The sequence below is a fragment of the Ptychodera flava genome, chromosome 15, assembly GCF_041260155.1.
Source record: "Ptychodera flava strain L36383 chromosome 15, AS_Pfla_20210202, whole genome shotgun sequence".
NCBI classification, from domain to species: Eukaryota; Metazoa; Hemichordata; class Enteropneusta; family Ptychoderidae; genus Ptychodera; species Ptychodera flava.
The window spans coordinates 2945963-2968009 of record NC_091942.1 but is presented as its reverse complement, the minus strand read 5'-3'; the positions used below and the strand labels follow the sequence as shown (position 1 = coordinate 2968009).

General features: G+C 35.6%; 2 protein-coding genes across 5 annotated transcripts in view; one reads left to right on the top strand and one right to left on the bottom strand.

Moving 5' to 3' along the window:
- The window catches only part of LOC139150901 (alpha-N-acetylgalactosaminide alpha-2,6-sialyltransferase 5-like), a 417953-nt gene that overhangs the window by 171523 nt on the left and 224383 nt on the right, over positions 1-22047 (top strand). The gene's annotated exons all lie outside the window — the stretch shown is intronic.
- The window catches only part of LOC139150872 (mismatch repair endonuclease PMS2-like), a 27942-nt gene extending 5895 nt beyond the window's left edge, over positions 1-22047 (bottom strand). Inside the window, exons 1-18 of one of the 2 annotated variants that reach the window (XM_070723301.1) lie at positions 21903-22047; positions 21288-21436; positions 19820-19906; positions 19194-19296; positions 18639-18741; positions 18179-18259; positions 17577-17665; positions 16674-16752; positions 15920-16014; positions 14648-14747; positions 13188-13272; positions 11086-11165; positions 10558-10757; positions 10117-10184; positions 8694-9319; positions 7848-7926; positions 7367-7472; positions 5837-5930 (exon numbers count right to left, since the gene is read on the bottom strand). In XM_070723301.1, the coding sequence (XP_070579402.1) occupies positions 5837-5930; positions 7367-7472; positions 7848-7926; positions 8694-9319; positions 10117-10184; positions 10558-10757; positions 11086-11165; positions 13188-13272; positions 14648-14747; positions 15920-16014; positions 16674-16752; positions 17577-17665; positions 18179-18259; positions 18639-18741; positions 19194-19296; positions 19820-19906; positions 21288-21436; positions 21903-22009 (2331 nt within the window). In that variant the 5' untranslated portion in view covers positions 22010-22047. The remainder of the gene's footprint in view (positions 1-5836; positions 5931-7366; positions 7473-7847; positions 7927-8693; positions 9320-10116; positions 10185-10557; positions 10758-11085; positions 11166-13187; positions 13273-14647; positions 14748-15919; positions 16015-16673; positions 16753-17576; positions 17666-18178; positions 18260-18638; positions 18742-19193; positions 19297-19819; positions 19907-21287; positions 21437-21902) is intronic. The other variant, XM_070723302.1, reaches the window with a different exon arrangement.

Here is a 22047-nt window from a genome sequence, read left to right as displayed (position 1 = left end):
CCACCAGAAACAGTTGATTTACTCTTACTCATAGCAAATCCACCAGAAACAGTTGATTTACTTTACTTATAGCAAATCCACCAGAAACAGTTGATTTACTCTTACTTATAGCAAATCCACCAGAAACAGTTGATTTACTCTTACTTATAGCAAATCCACCAGAAACAGTTGATTTACTCTTACTTATAGCAAATCCACCAGAAACAGTTGATTTACTCTTACTCATAGCAAATCCACCAGAAACAGTTGATTTACTCTTACTTATAGCAAATCCACCAGAAACAGTTGATTTACTCTACTCATAGCAAATCCACCAGAAACAGTTGATTACTCTTACTTATAGTAAAACCACCAGAAACAGTTGATTTACTCTTACTCATAGCAAATCCACCAGAAACAGTAGATTTACTCTTACTTATAGCAAATCCACCAGAAACAGTTGATTTACTCTTACTTATAGCAAATCCACCAGAAACAGTTGATTTACTCTTACTTATAGCAAATCCACCAGAAACAGTTGATTTACTCTTACTTATAGCAAATCCACCAGAAACAGTTGATTTACTCTTACTTATAGCAAATCCACCAGAAACAGTTGATTTACTCTTACTTATAGCAAATCCACCAAAAAAAGTTGATTTACTCTTTCTTATAGCAAATCCACCAGAAACAGTTGATTTACTCTTACTTATAGCAAATCCACCAGAAACAGTTGATTTACTCTTACTTATAGCAAATCCACCAAAACAGTAGATTTACTCTTACTTATAGCAAATCCACCAGAAACAGTTGATTTACTCTTACTCATAGCAAATCCACCAGAAACAGTTGATTTACTCTTACTTATAGCAAATCCACCAGAAACAGTTGATTTACTCTTACTTATAGCAAATCCACCAGAAACAGTTGATTTACTCTTACTTATAGCAAATCCACCAGAAACAGTTGATTTACTCTTACTTATAGCAAATCCACCAAAAAAAGTTGATTTACTCTTTCTTATAGCAAATCCACCAGAAACAGTTGATTTACTCTTACTTATAGCAAATCCACCAGAAACAGTTGATTTACTCTTACTTATAGCAAATCCACCAAAACAGTAGATTTACTCTTACTTATAGCAAATCCACCAGAAACAGTGATTTACTCTTACTTATAGCAAATCCACCAAAAACAGTTGATTTACTCTTACTTATAGCAAATCCACCAAAAACAGTTGATTTACTCTTACTTATAGCAAATCCACCAGAAACAGTTGATTTACTCTTACTTATAGCAAATCCACCAGAAACAGTTGATTTACTCTTACTCATAGCAAATCCACCAGAAACAGTTGATTTACTCTTACTTATAGCAAATCCACCAGAAACAGTTGATTTACTCTTACTTATAGCAAATCCACCAAAACAGTAGATTTACTCTTACTTATAGCAAATCCACCAGAAACAGTTGATTTACTCTTACTTATAGCAAATCCACCAGAAACAGTTGATTTACTCTTACTTATAGCAAATCCACCAGAAACAGTAGATTTACTCTTACTTATAGCAAATCCACCAGAAACAGTTGATTTACTCTTACTCATAGCAAATCCACCAGAAACAGTTGATTTACTCTTACTTATAGCAAATCCACCAGAAACAGTAGATTTACTCTTACTTATAGCAAATCCACCAGAAACAGTTGATTTACTCTTACTCATAGCAAATCCACCAGAAACAGTTGATTTACTCTTACTCATAGCAAATCCACCAGAAACAGTTGATTTACTCTTACTCATAGCAAATCCACCAGAAACAGTAGATTTACTCTTACTTATAGCAAATCCACCAGAAACAGTTGATTACTCTTACTTATAGCAAATCCACCAGAAACAGTTGATTTACTCTTACTTATAGCAAATCCACCAGAAACAGTTGATTTACTCTTACTATAGCAAATCCACCAGAAACAGTTGATTTACTCTTACTCATAGCAAATCCACCAGAAACAGTTGATTTACTCTTACTTATAGCAAATCCACCAGAAACAGTTGATTTACTCTTACTCATAGCAAATCCACCAGAAACAGTTGATTTACTCTTACTTATAATAAAACCACCAGAAACAGTTGATTTACTCTTACTCATAGCAAATCCACCAGAAACAGTAGATTTACTCTTACTTATAGCAAATCCACCAGAAACAGTAGATTTACTCTTACTCATAGCAAATCCACCAGAAACAGTTGATTTACTCTTACTTATAGCAAATCCACCAGAAACAGTTGATTTACTCTTACTTATAGCAAATCCACCAGAAACAGTTGATTTACTCTTACTTATAGCAAATCCACCAGAAACAGTTGATTTACTCTTACTTATAGCAAATCCACCAAAAAAAGTTGATTTACTCTTTCTTATAGCAAATCCACCAGAAACAGTTGATTTACTCTTACTTATAGCAAATCCACCAGAAACAGTTGATTTACTCTTACTTATAGCAAATCCACCAAAAACAGTAGATTTACTCTTACTTATAGCAAATCCACCAGAAACAGTTGATTTACTCTTACTTATAGCAAATCCACCAAAAACAGTTGATTTACTCTTACTTATAGCAAATCCACCAAAAACAGTTGATTTACTCTTACTTATAGCAAATCCACCAGAAACAGTTGATTTACTCTTACTTATAGCAAATCCACCAGAAACAGTTGATTTACTCTTACTCATAGCAAATCCACCAGAAACAGTTGATTTACTCTTACTCATAGCAAATCCACCAGAAACAGTAGATTTACTCTTACTCATAGCAAATCCACCAGAAACAGTTGATTTACTCTTACTCATAGCAAAGTCCCTCCATCCTGGTGGAGGGACTGCACTTAAAGGTATACGACCTAATCACACTCATCTGCTGAAGCAAATTTACTCATAAACAAGTCATCGTTGATGACACAGTCCCCACTTGTTAATGGGGACTTTGATTACATGTCCTCAGAGAGGATAGAGTCATCTTCATTAATTAGGTCTGTGATAAAAATACTGCGATACAGATGGTGCTCAATGGCCAAGAATGAGTTCCATGGTGATGAAAACATAAAACCAATGTAGGCAACCATCCTAAAGTTCATAAAATGAGTCAACTAGGAATTAATCAACAGGATGTTGTAAAACACTTTTGCATACAATCCTAACACTTAACAGATTATCACTGTTACCATATTTCTTGATGCAGTATTTACAACACTATGAGATCAACATCTGTATCAAGGTTCATCAAATTTGACGTTGTATTAATTTGTGGCTATATCACTCTAATTAGGAAAGTTCATTACTTATGCAATTAAAAAGTAATGAAAATGACACTGATAAATGTCTTTTTCAATGTTAAAGCAATGTGAGCTCAACATCTGTACAAAATTTCATGAATTTGATGCAGTATTTCTTGACATATCAGCCTACTTACGAAACTTCAGTAATTGACATGTTACTGCTACATGACGTGAAACAAATTGACGAGCATATGTATGAAATAGGTCAATGTCCTTGTACCAACTTTGAATGATACTGGTGGAAATATGTCTGAGTTATGGCTCTGTACATTCGAAAATTGTAACAAAATCACAGCCATGCAGCGATATTTGATCTTACTGTTTAAAAAATCAACACGTATATGTATAACATAAGTCAAAGTCCATGTCCTAACTTTGAATAAGATCAGTCGAGACTTGCCAGAGTTATGGCTCTCGACATGAAACAACCATAACAAAATTGCTACCATGTGGCCATATTGGACCATCTCGTGAAACAAATCGACATACATATGTATAAATAAGTCAATGTCCTTGTACCAACTTTGAATAAATTCGCTTGATACAAGTCTGAGTTATGGTTCCGGACATGAAAAATTCAGAAAAAAAAATGGCACCACTGCGGCCATATTGGATTGTATCACAAAACAAATCAATGTGCATATGTATGACATAGGTCAATGTCCTTGTACTACGTTTCAATAAAATCCGTGAATAAAATCAGTTGAGATGTGCCCAAGTTTTGGCTAAGGACATGAAAAAATTGTAACAAAATGGCTGCCATGCAGACATATTGGATCATATCTGAAGCAAATTGACCTACATATGTATGACATAGGTTAATGTCCTTGTACCAACTTTGAATAAAATCGGTTGAGATATACCTGAGAATTATGGCTCTGTACATGAAAAAATCGTAACAAAATGGCCGCACGGCAGCCATATTGGATCGTATCACATAACAAATTGACATGCATATGTATGACATTAGTCAATCTTCAATCTCCTTGTACCAACTTTGAATAAATTCGCTTGATACATGTCTGAGTATTATGGCTCTGTACATGAAAACATCGTAATAAAATGGCTGCCTGGCAGCCATATTGGATCGTATCACAAAACGAATCGATGTACATATGTATGACATGGGTCAATGTCCTTGTACCAACTTTGAATAAAATGGGTTTAGATATGCCTGAGTTATGGCTCCTTACATAAAAAAATCGTAATAAAATGGCCGCCTGGCGGCCATATTGGATCGTATCACCAAAAAAATCAACGTGCCTATCTATGACATTGGTCAATGTCCTTGTACCAACTTTGAATAAAATCGGTCGAAACATGTCTGAGTTACGGCTCTGTACATGAAAAAATTGTAATAATATGGCCACCTGGCGGCCATATTGGATCGTATCACAAAACAAATCGATGTACATATGTATGACATGGGTCAATGTCCTTGTACCAACTTTGAATAAAATGGGTTGAGATATGCCTGAGTTATGGCTCCTTACATGAAAAAATCGTAATAAAATGGCCGCCTGGCGGCCATATTGGATCGTATCACCAAAAAAATCAACGTGCCTATCTATGACATTGATCAATGTCCTTGTACCAACTTTGAATAAAATCGGTTGAAAAATGTCTGAGTTATGGCTCTTTACATGAAAAAATCGTAATAAAATGGCCGCCTGGTGGCCATATTGGATCATATCACAAAACAAATCAATGTACATATCTATGACATTGGTCGATGTCCTTGTACCAACTTTGAATAAAATCGGCTGAAACATGTCTGAGTTATGGCTCTTTACATGAAAAAATCATAATAAAATGGCCGCCTGGCGGCCATATTGGATCGTATAACAAAACAAATCGACGTGCATCTGTATGACATGGGTCAATGTCCTTGTACCAAGTTTGAATGAAATCGCTCTTTGCATCTCTGAGATATCTGCGTGAACGGACGGACGCACGGACGCACGGACATGACCAAACCTATAAGTCCCCCCGGACGGTGTCCGTGGGGACTAAAAGAGAACAAAAGGCAAAACCTTTGTAATTATTTTATTACTGTACTTAAAACACACCGATCTCTGGGATCAAAACTGCCATTAAATTACATTTTGTAAATTCAATCTTCATACTTGCCAAGTTGTCTTAAACTAGATCTAACAGTGAGTAATTATTCATTTTGAAAAGTGTTGTTAGGAATCATGAGCCTTAAATTGGGAGAAAACGTGTCAAAATAATATCTGCAGAATTCAGAATATCAAGCATTTACTTATTTAGTGAGACATTTGCAGTGTTATATGACGCTGTTTTCACAGCATGTAAATATTTTTCTTTATGATGAAGCCAAGTTATCTTAATTTTTTTCAGTTATATTTTGTAATGCGCTTTTGATCAGATTACAGTAAAAAGCGCAATATAAATGAATCAATTATTATTATTATTATTATTATTATGCTTAAAAAGCTGTAAAATCTACCAAAGCACTGGTAATTGAACACATTTTTAGAGTCAAAAGTTTCCACTTACCTGATCAATGATGAACAAGTCCTGTTTAAGTTTGGCAATGATGAAACCAAGATTAAACTGACCAAGTATCTCCATCTTGCTGAACATATCTTTACTGTTTCAATTGTCAAATTATGAAAAGATACAAGATAGTCAAGAGCTACAAGATTCGTGATAACATTTGCTGGATATCTTCATAGTAAAAAGTTTTAAATGTCATGTAGTTATCTTTGTGTCATGACTTCAAAAAAATTAAATTACAGATTGTTGATAACCCTAATGAGATGGAAAACTCTAACAGTTACAAGTAAATAAAAGAAATACTACCACATCAAACTAAAAACAACTGAAATTGTATCAAAATGTAACTGACATTCATTATATTAAATATGTACATTATAATACAGTGCTTATGGATAAAACCTTCCTAATCATTACGGGAAACCTCCATCAACTTAGGAATACCCGACTTCCCTAGAGGATCAATTTCACAGACCTGCCTTTCCTACAATGGCACTACAATAGCACAAGCTGGATTAGATAAACATAACAATGGAACATTCACACCTTGGGGATTAAAAGTCTTCTGTTTGTCACCCGAGTTGGTCAGGCAAGAACTTGGGTTTCAGGTACCATGCAAGTTAATGCAGCCTTCCCCTAATGTACATGCACTTGCTAATTTTTTCTATGTAATATCAAAATAAAATGTCAACAACTTCCTATACACTAACATTTTAAACTAACTACAAAATCTGAAATAACTGTCACTTACGTGACATTGTTTTCAATACATATGATATTGTTTTCAATACAGAGAAAACTGTATGTATGTGTATGACTTTCAAGCGATGTTTGATTGAACATATTCCGGCTCTTTATCTCAATGGATTTAAACTGCAATTTGTTGAAAAGAAAAAAACACCTCTGCTATCTGTTGACAAATACCTTCAGTGACAATTCTGATATCATGCGTCAGAAGAGATCTTTTTATATCTCTGCTAACATGCTTTTGAGAAAATTTTCTCTGTGTTCTCAGAGTGTTAACTATTTAAAGCACATTGTTATCAATTGTATGGTGGTAATTTATGGGTCAGCTATAATAAAAGCGCCCTGAAACAATTAAAAGTTGCTTACAATAACGCTGGTCGCATATTTCTGCAATATGACAGACGCAGCAGCGCCAGTACTATGTTTGTATATAATAGGATTGACACTTTTGACGCTTTGCTTAGAAAGCAAATCAACAGTTTGATGAAAAGGATTTCTATGAGTGAAAACTTAATTACACTTAAGGTGTATGATGTTGTGTACTTCACTTCTGACTTGAGGAGAAGATGGATAAATTCAGTCTTCTAATCTGAGTTTCTTTGTACAAAAATATATCTTCATGGTCTAAGCCATAAATGAATTTTTCTTGATGTCACCATTTTTGTATCATTTTTTCCTCCAATTCTGTAATCATTTATATATGTGGACATGCTCATTGTCCGAAATAAAGAATTAATAATAAAAATAATAATTAACATCAGAGATAAATTTTGTTTTCTTTACCTGATTTCCCTCTGGAGTTCTTCTTCAGCTGTAGCATTGTCACCAGGTGAGATTTTTGCACGGAATGACCTGGCCTCCACTTCAGATTCAGATTTGGTCTCTGCAACTTAAGAACACAGACAATAATATGATGGCTTCATGTCAATAAATAAAATCTGATTCTGATCACAAGATTGATACTAACCTAAACTCTATGAATAAGTGTCATGGTTGACACTGTTATACGCCGTCTCTCATCTGTGTTTGTAAGCTCCTGAATGCCTTCACACAATTCATGTGCCAATGTCAAGTGTGCCAGTACTGTTGGTTGGAAATCTCTTTTCACAGCTGCTGAAAATTTAAGCTTTTTCTCCCAATAAAAAGTGTCAATAATTGCCTACACTGTTGAGTTCAGTTCAAACATTATCAACATAATTTCTGTTGCTGAATCTGGCATTAATATTTCGTCCCCTTCTTTCTTTCAAATTATTGCCTCACCTACCTCTCTTGAGTTTTTTCTGTAAGTTTGTCAAGCAGAATGGAATGGTTACTTCTTTTCTTTGTATCTCAACCTCTTTATCCTGTGTGAGGAAATTGATATTTTTTACATGTAATTTCATAACTATCCCTAGACTCCAGTAAACCCTTCATTGATCAGTTAATCAAATGATTTAATTCAAGTGGAAAACACTAATTTTAAAATTAAACCATCTCTACTGCTTTTAACCCTTCAAACATGAAGGGACAGTAGCTGTAACTTTTGATGATATTTTTCACCAGTTTTGTTTTCATTGTGTTTTCTTGTTCAACTCCTTTAAGCATATTGAGATACACAGTATTCAGCTTGTCAACTTGGTTTATACACGTGTAAACTTCATTTTTATTGATGAGAAATGAATTCTAGTTAGGACTAAATTCAAATGACAACAATAATGCATTTTACACACTTAGGGACGGACCATTAGATCTTGGGAGGGGGATGGTCAAAAACAGAAAAAAAAAATTTTCAGAGCAGAAAGTTAGGAAAAAAAAATCTTCAAACTAGTTTGCAAAATAAAAAAAAGTAAATAAGAAGAAACATGCGTAAAAAAAAATCTGCAAAAGTCTTTAAAATCTTGAATTTTTTAAAATTTTTAGAAATTTACAATAGTAAAAAAAAATTTTCACAATTTCATTGTGACCATCCCCCCTCCCAAGATCTAATGGTCCATCCCTTAGATGCTGTGTTTGCAAGCCCGATAGTTAATGTTTCAACATGCTTTGGGGAGTGGACCAAGAACTTGTTGTTGGTATATAAAACAAAGTCAGTTAAAAAGCAGATATTTTGTCATATGACATGGCAACTTACTATTTTCCTACTTGAACTTGAAGCCTTTCTGTAAGTTTTGCAGGGTAAAGAATTTATATTTGGCAGTGTTTTCTTCACTTTAACATCTTCACAGTAAACGTTGAACTCTGTCCTGTCCTCTTCTGTCCTGTCTTTAAGCTCTGTGTCTTGATCATGGGTATTTTGTATCATGGCAGTGTGTTCAGCAGTTTCTGTCAGAATGTCTGTATTGTTACTGTTGTTGATATTACTAATCTCACTCAGTATGCATTGTGGATTGGTTGATTCATCAGTCTGATCTCTCTTATTGGTCAACTGACTTGAAGGTTCACTCTGATTGGTTGACTGACGGGAAGGATGACTCTGATTGGTTAACTTCAAGAATGGCCTGTTCAACATGGCTTGGGTGCTTGATTCCTGATTCTCTACCATTCTTGACTGACTGGACAGAGAAGAAGAACAATCTGCACAGCTTGGACTGTTCTGTACAATGTCAAGATCAGTTGAAGATCCCTGGGAAATGTCTTGACTATTACTTGAGATGCTTGAAGTCCCATATCCTTCACTATCAGCGTCTTGACACTGTGTCATCTGCTGACTGCTGCTACTGTGCGGTGACCTGAAGACAAAACTATCAAGTCTTGGCTCTGGTAAAAGCAAACATGGTTATAAAGTAATTAATCTTTCAGGAAGCATCGATGTAGACAGTGAAAAGTGTTCAAAAAACTGAACTGTCAAAAAGTCTGAAAAGCTGGTACAACTTATGCACATGGTGTGTCAACATAAGATCTTCCGAAGGAGAACCAACATTACCAGCAAACGTAAAAAGAGATTATTGAAAGTTTAATGCTTGCACTGTTACTCCTTAATCTACAGACATAAATGCAATACAAGAATATATTCCAAACGCAAAGTATCAGGAAATGATGTCAGAGTTTGGGTATCAATCAATGCCTTCCAAGGCACACAGAAGTCACAATTATGAAGTACTGTTAACTAATAATCTTGCAAAACAAAATACCAAACTTGATATTATATTATATCAATGCGCCAAGTATGATAATAATTTGTTCTGATTGGCTGACAGTTCGCACCAATGCAAAAATGGGCCCCTAAACCAGCACAGGATGTTATTGCTGAAACAGTGGGCATTCTGGTTGATGACAGGGAAAGTTTGGGATTGCACAAATGAAACATGGATATTATCATTGCAAAAAGCGGAGTAAAAATGCCATGTACAACTGAATTAAGGTACAGCCTAACAGCTTGTGTTATTAGTGTAACACATTGAACCAAAATCTGATGTACTGGTGTACCAGCCTGCAAATGGCTTTATCCCTTTATTCATTACATCAACCAGAGTAATCCTGTGTTTTGTACACAGAGTACATTTCACAACTGAACATTACATAAATACCCAGTGGTACTTGGAATAGTTACTTACGTTTTGCTGGTTTTCTGTATGAGTCCACCTCTTCAAGGTTAGTTGTGCTACCAGGGTGTGAAAATGCCCTGAAGAAAGGAAAGATTCTGTAAGTGCCATCAGGTTTGAGTTGATGGAATTTATCCCTGTCAGTACCGGATACATACCATTCGTGTGAAACACAGGTATTTATCACAGATGTACACAAATTCAGAGACTGCCACTATTTCTGTGAAATTTTATCAAAATATATGAAAACCATTCCAAAGATTCAGTTTAAGCTAATTGTTTTCATCATGCCCTGTACGTGTGTTCTGTCATGGTCTGAATGACAGATGCAGGCTTCGTCAATCTTTGTTGCAAAGTAGTAAAACTAACCCCTGTCGCAGAATGGTTTGTGCTCAGAACTAACAGTAGATTTCATACAATTTGGCAAAATCTAATTGTCTTGAACATACAAACCTTTTCAACCTGGACAGAGTTAGTGTCTGAATTGCTGGTTCAACTTTTGTCCTCTTATTGGGTGATCCATTACTACTACTGCTGTTAGACTGCCCTCTACCAAACATTGCAGACAAAGATGCAGATTTCACCAACGCTGAAGGCTTCTGGTTTATGGCATACACTGATGATCTTGGTTCATACATCTTCATCAAAGAAGTCTATAAAATTGATAAACACACCTGCAAGGTTATATCTAAGTCAGATGTCAGTAACTGAATTCACAGGGTCATTTAAATAAAATTATTGTTGATCAAAATTTAGAACAGAAGGTAGATGTTACAAAATTATAGTGGTCCATCTTATAATCAGTTGAAAACACAATGACCAAACATATATGCCTTGAGTTTCAAGACTCCTTGCAGACATCTGACAAAGTATGATAACACACACTATTGAACCTGATGAATTTTGTTCACAAGATTTAAAGTCGCCTTTAGCGCAAGTTGAGTTGTACATGAACGTATTTCTTGCATAAGTGAACTTCACCTTGATTATTGCCAGGAGTGTCTTCTCTTCTTGGAGTAAAATTTGTCTTTTGTCTGGTGTGACATTAACATCAACGCCCTCTGTATGAAAGGTGGACAGTGATTTTAGTGTCAGACAAAAATTGACATTTTGAATAGATAAAACAAAGACTCACTTGGTGACCTACATCTGCAACATTCAAAAGGAACAAGCGACCTAGCGGCCGATATAGCTCCGCTGTGTTTATGTAGAGAATAACTATTTTTGACACATGTTGATGAAGAAGGAGGAAATCTTTGATAGCTCAATGCAGTGGCCAGAAAAAAGTGGCTAAAATAAGCTGCAAAAATACACAATTGAAGATTTCATCATACTTTGAATATATCACATCGGATCATCCCTAGGAACATGTCAACCAAAGCTATCTGATGAGTAGTGTTTTGAGAATAAAATTTTCTGACCAAAAATGGCAACAATTGCCCCCCCAAAATAAAAATTGCAGATTTCATCATAATTTCAAAAGATCAAATTGAGTTCATCTATAGAAACCTGTATACCAAATTTCAAAGCTGTTAGACCAGTACTTTTTGAGAAACACATATTTTGACCAAAGATGGGAAAAATTGCCACAAAATTCAAACTTGCAGATTTCATCATTATTTCAATAAATATCATGTAGTTCATCTATGGAAACCTGTATACCAAATTTCAAAGCTATCAGATGAGCAGTTGTTGAAATACACATTTTTTGACCTAAAATTGCAAAAATTGCCCCAAAAATACAAAATTACAGATTTCAGGAGAAATTAAATATATATTACTTAGCTCATCTGTAGGAACCTGTATACCAAATTTCAAAGCTATCAGACCAGTACTTTTTGAGAAAACACGTTTTTTGACCAAAAATAGCAAAAATTGCCCCAAAATTACAAAATCGCAGATTTCATCATAATTTCTACAAATATCATTAAGGTGATCTGTAGGAACCTGTATACTAAATTGCAAAGCTATCAGATGAGTACTTTTGGAAATACACATTTTTTGACCAAAAATGGCAAAAATTGCCCCAAAAATACAAAATTGCAGATTTCATCATATTTCAATACATATCATTTAGTTCATGTGTAGGAACCTCTATACCAAATTTCAAAGCTATCAGATGAGTAGTTTTGGCAATACACATTTTTTGACCAAAAATGGCAAAAATTGCCCAAAAATACAAATTTACAGATTTCATCAGAAATTCAATATATATTACTAAGTGCATCTATAGAAACCTGTATACCAAATTTCAAAACTATCAGACCGTACTTTTTGAGAAATACATTTTTTGACCAAAAATGGCAAAAATTGCCTTAAAAATGCAAATTTGCATATTTCTTCACAATTTGAACAAATCTTAAATAGATCATCCCTAGGGACATATGTACCAAATTTCAAAGCTATCTGACCGGTAGTTTTGAAGAAGAAGATTTTTAAAGATTTTTTTACCAAAAATGACAAAAATTGCCTTAAAAATACAAATATGCAAATTTCACCACGATTTGAAGAAATCTGACTGAAGTCACCATAAGTAAACTGCATATTAAATTTCAAAGCAATCGGACAAGCGGTTTCAGAAAAGAAGATTTTTTTACCAAAAACACCAAAAAATGCCCCAAAAATACAAATATGCAAATTTCACCACGATTTGAACAAACTTAAGTGAGGTCACCCCAAGTGAACTGCATATAAAATTTCAAAGCAATTGGACTTGCTGTTTCAGAGGAGAAGGCAATTGTTGACGGACGACGACGACGACGACGACGACGGACGAACGACGGACGACGACGGACGACGACGGAAAATCAACCTATTTGATAAGCTCCGCGTCGCTGACAGCGGAGCTAATAAAACTGGATTAACCTTAGAAATGGAGGATGATCACTGCAGTTGTCTGTGATTGCAAAACAGCATTAGAAAGGTATGACGAAATACTGTATCCACAATCAAACATCCCAGTGAGGTAACATCATGTGATTTATTGAACTGAAGCCTACCAGAGATGAAAGACTGATTACAGTGAGTGATTGGTAAATGGTTTTCAGTTATCAAATGCATTGAAGGTTAAATATGACACGTACCTTTTGCCAATGAGATATCCATGACAACAAAAGGATACTGATGTCTGTTGTACATGTGATAGACTTCATTGACCACTTTGGAGACCTAGAAATTGTCAAGATACATTATCTTCAAAGTTCATTCACTGAACTGTGTGTTACTCTTTCTGCAGTCATGAAATAAAATGATTCTCATATTCATTGGTGTAATTTTGATAAAGTCTACAGATAATGACATGCACACAAAAAACTGAAAGAAAAATTTTTAAGGCCAGGAAGAAAAAATAAATTGTTCATCGGAATCGCCGCTTCTACTTTGGCATATTTGGAATTTTTTTTTTTTTTTGATCGTGGCAAATTCTTACTTCCGCATTACAAATATTTTTAGTACTGCTGCTGGTGGCGCCCTACACTGTGTCGGGTTTTTGCGGGCTGGGGATTTTGAATGAGACTTCATACGTGTTTGGACTTAGTTGACCGCCAACATGTTGTTGTGACGTCTGAATTTGGCGAATCACGACGCAAAGTGGGTCGATTTGGCCAGAAATTTGCTCGTTTTGTAAAGGTTAGTACATGTCACATCATGAGTATTAATTTGATCGCCAACATTCGACGTGATGGCCAACAGTTAGTTCCAGAGAGTGAGAGACGCTATTCAGTGTTTGTCCTGATATTACGTTCTGCGATTTGTTCAACACGATCGTGACAGCAGATGGACGGTGCATCCGATTGAATGAAAATTGCATCGAAAGTATAAAAATTTACGGCAATGACAAAACATTCAGTACGATCTGAATGATGACAATATAACTTCACTCCGATCACAGTACAGTGTTGTTAGACCATTGTGTAAAATGTGTATATATAGACAGTGGTAAAGAGGCCAAAACATGGGGCCAAAGTAAAATGAAAAAACTCAGATGCTAGGTCCCACCATGACAATATTAAAGGACAATACTGAATTGTTGAATTTCAGTGATTTGCTGTACATTTCAGTTTTATTCTGAGAGAATGTTGAAATGCTCAAAATATGTTGTGCAAACACTAACTGTAAATGTAATGGCCTATGTTATTGTTGGGAAATATAGTATTGAATTCAGTTACCAGTATCAGTGTTTCTTGTCTGAGATATTTCTGGTAAAAAGGGAAACAATTATCTTGCCTTGTCTGCATCTGTGCAAAAATGCCAGAGAACCGCGTTTACCTTCGGCCTAAAAAAAAATAAAAATAAAAATTTTCGCTCGCCGCTCCTGGGACTTGGTCCAAAAAATCCGATGAACAAGATTTTTTTTTTCTCTGGCCAAAGTGTAGAGAGGGCAATCATGGAATTGAATTGAGAAACAAAATTATGGTTTCCTATATAGCTAGGAACATATATCTTTCTCCAAATGCTGATAATATCAGCATAGATTTACCAATGAAATTCAAAAATACTTTACCAAATCAAAATGTCCCTTTGTCTCACACGGTTAATCCCCTACCTTGCTGTAGTCACATGGTCTATTATTGATGAAATAAAACTGCCTGTCTGTACTGCTTCTGCCAAGTCCATGGTCTGGTTTTGACACAAGTCCTGATATCCTACATTTGGAAGAATTATGAACATTAAAGAAATGATCGTTTCCCTCAGAAACATTTATACAGTGGCTGTATATTGAATAGCTGAGTAAGGACAAAAAGAAATTACAGCACAGTAGCATGTTTTATACCACATGGTATATTGTCATTAAAACTATTATGACTGCAAAACTCATTTACCATGGCAGAATACACAAAAGGAGAAGTGAAACCATATTTGCTTGCTTACCACAAATCATAGTTATCAAATCGCACAAGAAAGCCCTCAATTCAACTATTACACTCAGTGTAACAGTCACATGTGTGGTTTTGGCGGAATTTCAACATACAAAAGAAAATTCATTCTCACATTCCTGGCCACTGGGAGTGTGGGATCGACGGTGTAGGAAAAATCGATCCCACACTCTCAGAAACCGTCCCACACTCTGCAGTATATAATACACGAGCTCTGATAGGATTATAAATAGCCTTTCGTTCCACGCGCAAAATATTATCCAATGGCACGATGAGTAACAAACGGACCGGAACTAAAAAGTAAGCAGGTCAGAGTACGGGGGCAGACAACAGCATTGTCATGATTTTGGATAACGTTGTAAGTTGTTTGTGACCCCGGTATGGTGACAGACTCACAAAAAACCGGACGAATTTTCCAAATACCTGGTGAACATAGGCTACTTGGAACATATGGCTAATTTATTTTTTCTGTTGGACATCTCGCCCGTAGCAGAAGTTGAAGTATCGGCAGCGTAACTCGCCACAGAGTTCGCGTGTAATTGACACGGAATACTGTATATAGATGGCCACGAAGTAGGATAGTCGCCTATACAGTTAAACATTCAATGTTTCCAGTATGAATTTAACGCATTTTGTGGTCATGTGAGAAAAAGAATCTCACACACCAAGGACCTGGGATCAGATTTCTCACACTCGTTGGGGATATTTTGTCTCACACTCGCCTGCGGCTCGTGTGCGACAAAATATCCCAAACTCGTGTGAGAAATCTGATCCCAGGTCCTTGGGGGTGTGAGATTCTATTATTCCTCACCTTTGGTACTCTTCAGTGGAAAAATCAACCGCATACTATGATACCTATCAAATGACATATCAATGAAACACTTTATTATTTATATGTGTGCATCATTGCTCTAGGTGTATGTGGTTTGTTTTGAACTTGCCTGAACACAGCATTAACTTTGTCAGCTTTTAGCCCATAGTCCTCACATACTTGCTCACTTGGTACGTGCTGTTCAAAGTCAAGGAGGCTTTGTATCTGAAAATGAGAATTAACCATGAATGTTAAATTTCTTTAACATTCGGAACGATCGTAATTTGTGTTTACAACAAGAAAATTCATAACAACTCATGGTCTTCAATCCCTGATGACACTGATAAACTTTTAAACTTTATAATTTGTCAGTGCTAAGTAAGTGGGAACCAAATTTGATAGAATGTTTACAGTAATACTGCTGTCGAAAATACGAGTAAGAATATGTTTGAGATTCTGTGACATGTACTTTATCTCTTTCAAATAGTTCTGCTCTCATGGCAATCAAAATTCCTGGAATGTGGCCAGTGACTGAATACCAGTATATCGTGAGTTGCAAGATCTTGTTTTTGCTTACAAATGATAGTATTGAATCCATTTTTCTTGGAAATTGAATGTGTAATTTGCCCAGCAAGCTGAATAGGTTTGTACACCCTTACATATACCATATAACAAACACAAAGACGGTACTGCTGCTTGGCCCCTGACCATGTATAGTAACAGAAGATGATAGTTTCACTCTGTCTGTTATCTAAGCGGTAAACATGCCTTATATTGCAAACACTCCTATTGCTACTGTACTGTCAGATACACAAGCAAGCCTCAAAATATTGACAACTTGTCTCTTTAGGGAAGACAATTGTCATTGTGAATTTTAAACTTACTTGTTTTGGACCGAATATGTTTGTGATATTTTCCTTCATTGTGGAATTGCCATTGGTAGAGACAACAGCTACTTTTTTCCTAGCAATACAAAATAATAAGAATGAAATGCTATCCTGAAGTCTTGACTTCAGTGTTGTAATATCACTGTAACAATGATTATAGAGGAATAACAAAAGTTTCCAAAAGCAATGTTGTGGAAAAGTTTATACAGAGGTTGTGTAGTACTGGGACATTACTATAACAAAGGCTGATAAATAAAAGTACACATATTCTAGTACTGTACAGGGCCATCAATTTTAAATGGACAACAGCTGTAATTTGGATGTTTCATTATATTTCATTTTTGGTTGTAAAATACAAGTACATTCACTTATTATATTGAAACACAACTTGAGTATTAGCATTGCAAGCACATGGCATTGTGTACAGTATGCTATGTTATTATTGTTGACAAATGAAGTCTAATAAACACTAAAATTTGTTTGTCAACAATAACATTGGACTTTACACAAAAAGAGGTTGTGTTGCCAAGTGGAACACTATACACATGTCTGCATGATAAGGCATTGCATTTTACAAGGAGAAAAGTACTGGAAAACTCATTGCAAGTTACACCTTGTGGAGCTTTGAGGCAGAATGTACCGGTACTGAAAAATTTTCAGAGTATCAGTTTTTCGAAAACAGAAAATTTTATTTTTACTCATAGAGTTAACACAGGGATGGCAACCATATTGAATTTCAAACATAGGGAAATGTTAGGTAATTTGTTTATCTGCTACCAAAATTTGCATGGTGACACATGATTTTTATTTTTGATTTGGTGAGTGAATAGTTGAAAGATTCATTTAGGAAAGTTTGTATTTTAAGGAGCTAGACCTGAGAAAGACAGCAGACTATATTACCCTTTGCCATTTTGATTTGTACACTGTATTCTGACTCCAGTTGAAATGATACAGTACGCATACAAGACATTTACCATCTTTGTGTACTCCTGTCCAAAAATAAGAAGTGATTTAGTGTTAGGGACATTTTTTGCATAATGATAAAGTTGGTAAGTAAACTTTTATTTTGGAAAGTTTTCATGCATATTGTAAAGTGAGTTTACAGCGACAGCAGTTTACCCAATCAAGAATGAATATCAACAATTTCCCTTACTGTATCCCTCCGTAGACTAAGGTTATACATGCATTTGTACATACAGCAGTAAAGAACAGGTAGCAACTCATGGGTTCTTATATTAGAAACTTTGTGAACGTTTGTTGCACACGTGTTTGTGATGTCATTTGATCTAGAAGTGAACAAGGACGCCTCTGCCAATTCCATCACATGGCTATTCAATTAATGAAAAGTCACAAAGACATTTGAATAGTTATCAAAGAAACCCCTGCCGCTTATAAGATCACAAAATGTAGAAGTTTGTATGCCTAATCTGTTAAAATAACAGCCTTGTTTGATGGAAAAGCTGTCGTATTTTTCACAGTTGATATCAGCAGTATATTCATACCTTTTTCAAGTTTCTGAGGAATTCTTTGTGTCTAACTGGCAGTGTGTAAAATATCTGATGTAAGTTAACGCTTGTTCCTTGCTGTAAAAGACAAGAGAGGATGTAGCTGAGTTGATTCATCCAACAACAGCAAAATGTGACAGTCTCTTTATGCAAAATAGTCTTGTCATGATATTGGCATAGGTGTAGCTGCATAAATTTTATCAAGATTTTCATGATAACCAACTGACAGAAGACGGTCAGAAATAACAAATGGTTGTTTTGTTATGATCTAAAGGATTGGAATGTTTCTGGAGCTGGCATAGCATACCGGTACGTGATGTATTGTCCTTCAAACATCCATGCAAAGTGTTGGAGACAAAACAACATACAACTTTACAGTTCTTCATTACTCAATAAGACTGTGATGATATCACTGCACAGATCAGAATCACACTCACACACCTTACAACTCTCTTACCTGTCTAGGGCATGCCTCTTTCTTGCTGATCTTTCCATTGTGATCATATTCAAGTCTTGTTCCAATGCTGCTTGATTTGTGGCATGTGATTACACTCAGATCACTAATGAAAGAAAATAAAGCTATTTATTCTCAAGAAAGTCCGTATTTCAATTAGTTTTAATTGATTAATTCTCACTGATGCTTCTGTCCTACATACCAGTACACTTTTGGAATTCAATAATAATATCCATCTTGTTTTCCAGTTCCAATATTATTATTTTCAGTTAAACTTGTGTGAAGATTGTTAGAGTATACGTGTCCTACACATTAAATTCACTGGTATGTAAACTTCAAATCTCTACATTTTCAATTCAACCTTTGACTGCACCTAATCCTACTAACAAAATATTTGGTTCTAAAATCTCCAGTCTGCAAGTTTAACTCAAAAAGTTAAATATTAGTCATGACTGAAAGATGTTCATAGGGGATTACCCAGGCGGCTTTGCTGTCCCTGCTTTAAACTTTTAACTTCCCCTTAACAGTATGTTTGAAAATGTTGCTATTCTTACTTACCATAAAGCACACAACGAACTCAGAGCTTCTCCTCGGAAACCGAATGTGCCAACACTCGTCAGATCAGAGAAATCACGCAGTTTGGAAGTGTGGTGCTTCAGAGCTGTGAACAAATATTATGCTGATAAGAACAGATACTAATTTCTAGCCAAAAGGCTGAGAAACGAACAAATATACAGTTGCCAAGTATACTACAGAACTTATCTACATATTTTATTATTATGACATAGATTTGCCCTGTAACTAGCATATTGACAACAATTCTAAGCATTTGAATCAACTTATGACTTGTAATATCTTTGGATTGGCCCTATCTTGATACAAATGTCAAATTTTATTTGAGTCTCAAGATATGTAGTTTAAAAGTGCATCATGTCATCAGAATACCAGTGATCAGATTAATTGATGGATTAATTGATGGATTAACTTTAATTAAAAATATCATTTCCAAATCAAGGAATTCTCATCTTCAGAGTGTAAAATATAAGTTGTCACAACAACAAGAAAGAGAAAAGTTAGGACCAGAATCTGTCTATTATGATAATTTATTTCAAGAAAACATACTGTATTTCAGAAAAATTCTCTGTACAGAAATAGCTGATGTCCACTTTTATACTGATACTTACCCAATCCTTCAAAATCTCTTGGTTCAACACCACTTCCATTGTCAGCCACTTCCAAGAATTCAGAACCATGTTCTTTTAATCTGATGTCTGTTGATTGGTGCAATGATAATTGTCTCTTTCAATATGCTGATTGGATGAATTGTTAATCGGCTACATACATATTATGAGAGACCAACTTTTAAGAAGATGCAACTAACTCTAAGTTAATGTTAGTTATCGTGTGTGATGACTTTTTTAGGAGGGGTGTCAGTGTATTTTTGAGCAAAAGTAAAACACAACAACTGGATTATCTGAATTTTATAAGTCCATTTTCAGAAGATTTGTGACCCTAGCAACATAATTTTTCTTGACACCACATGAAAAGTATGTGATATGTGACTTGAATTTTGTTTCAGGAAACTACTACTTTTAAGGAATCAACCAAAGTTTGACTTTGAGGGGCTAATCTACACATTATCAAAATCATAAAGCCAATCTATCATCGTGTGCACACACATAGGTAAATACTTGAACCTGAAGTGAAGTCAAGGGTATAGCCTTGCCCAGTGTATGACACTAACAGCATGCTTAAAGTAAAACAAGAACTTCCTGGATTATCATAAATCTATACAAATGTAAAAAAGCCACGCTACTGATCCGACGTGACGTGTTTGGTGAATCCAGTAATTTTGCCATGTTTCAGGCGTTCATTGTTATTGAATCTCGCATATGACGTCTGTGAATATATAGCAACTTAACTTGAGTTGAAAATAAACTGAAAAAATGTTCTGGTTTTTGTCAGAGAATGCGTATCTTTCAAAATGTGTTCCTGGACCATTTGACCTTCTTTGCATATGTCACGAAAGTGCTCATCATGATTATTCAAATTCCTCATACGGTCAAAGCGATGGTATGAGAATTCAAAAACTCCCACCCAGTGTATGCAAATGGCTGCGTCATCAGTAATCCCCCTATTGTGCACCCACGGTCCTGTAACTTCCCATTTGAATGTTTTCCCACAGCTACCGGTAGGGTGGCAGCTGTTTCACTCGAGAGCTGTTTCACCTCGCAAGCATCTTGAAAGATGAAAAGGAAGGTCTCAAAACATTCAGGTTCAACACAATGCCATGTTTGGTGGGTTTTGGATTGTTGGTTGGTAAATGGTTGTTTCCAAACAGAAAATATTCTTGTAAAACCATGACAACCAAAATACTTTGAGTACTTAAACTTGAGTTGACCCTCGCAGTATGAATTGCCATTCTCGCGAGCCAAAGCATGATTTCCATTCCCTAGACCTAGGCAAAAATCAAGGTACGCATTAGCTGTTACCGTAAAGGGGCCTGTGGTTTAATGATGACGATGTGAATTCCTTGCACTGATGATTGACAGCTATTGCAGAACATCCTAGTTATAGACTAGCTACATGTAAACTGACAATGATGCTAAAACAGCTGATGAGACATTCACCACCGTAACAGTGAGATCTTACCAATATTTGTGGCACCTGCATCTAGACTATTCTCCACAAGTTCTTTCACAGCTGTGGCCAGGTTCAGGACAACTTGTCCAGAACATATTTGATGCACAGACTGTTTGTCGATGGCTTGTACATGTCCTGCTTTCATGTTTGTTGGTGGTCTGTGCAAAAGTGGCAGATAAAAAGAATAGAGTTGCAACTTTAATAAGTAAATAATTTTAGTCAGTTAATGCATTTATTGTACTGGTTGTTTGATTGCACAAATTTGTTGTGTGCATCTTACTAAACTCTATCAAATAGGAAAGTAAATTAATTTTTCATTGGTTGTCGATCACATCAGTCATGTAATCCATTACTATTTGAAAACGACAAGTTTAATAATCACAGTTCCTCCATATGCATCGGGGACTTTGTCCTGAATCGATGGAAAACACTTTTTTCCCCGCATATTGGTATAGTGACCAGGTGACCTCAGACTTGCCCGAGCTTTTGAGTCACTGTTCTTTTGGTGGAGTGGACTGCGACTGTTTAGGCCAGTTTTGGGGTCCATTGGGCAGCTGTCTTTAGTTACAACGATCGCCGTCACTTATTCTAAGTTGTATAGTGATATATAAATCAACGACTAACCCTCCACACTCTAACTGTGGACCTATATCGACATCGTCAAGCAACTCAGAGCTGTCTTCATGTAGACGATGCTCGCCTTGCTCGAGTTGCTCCCCACGTTCAGCCATCTTCTCAAATAATTCAAACTTTGACGATGCTGGCGCTC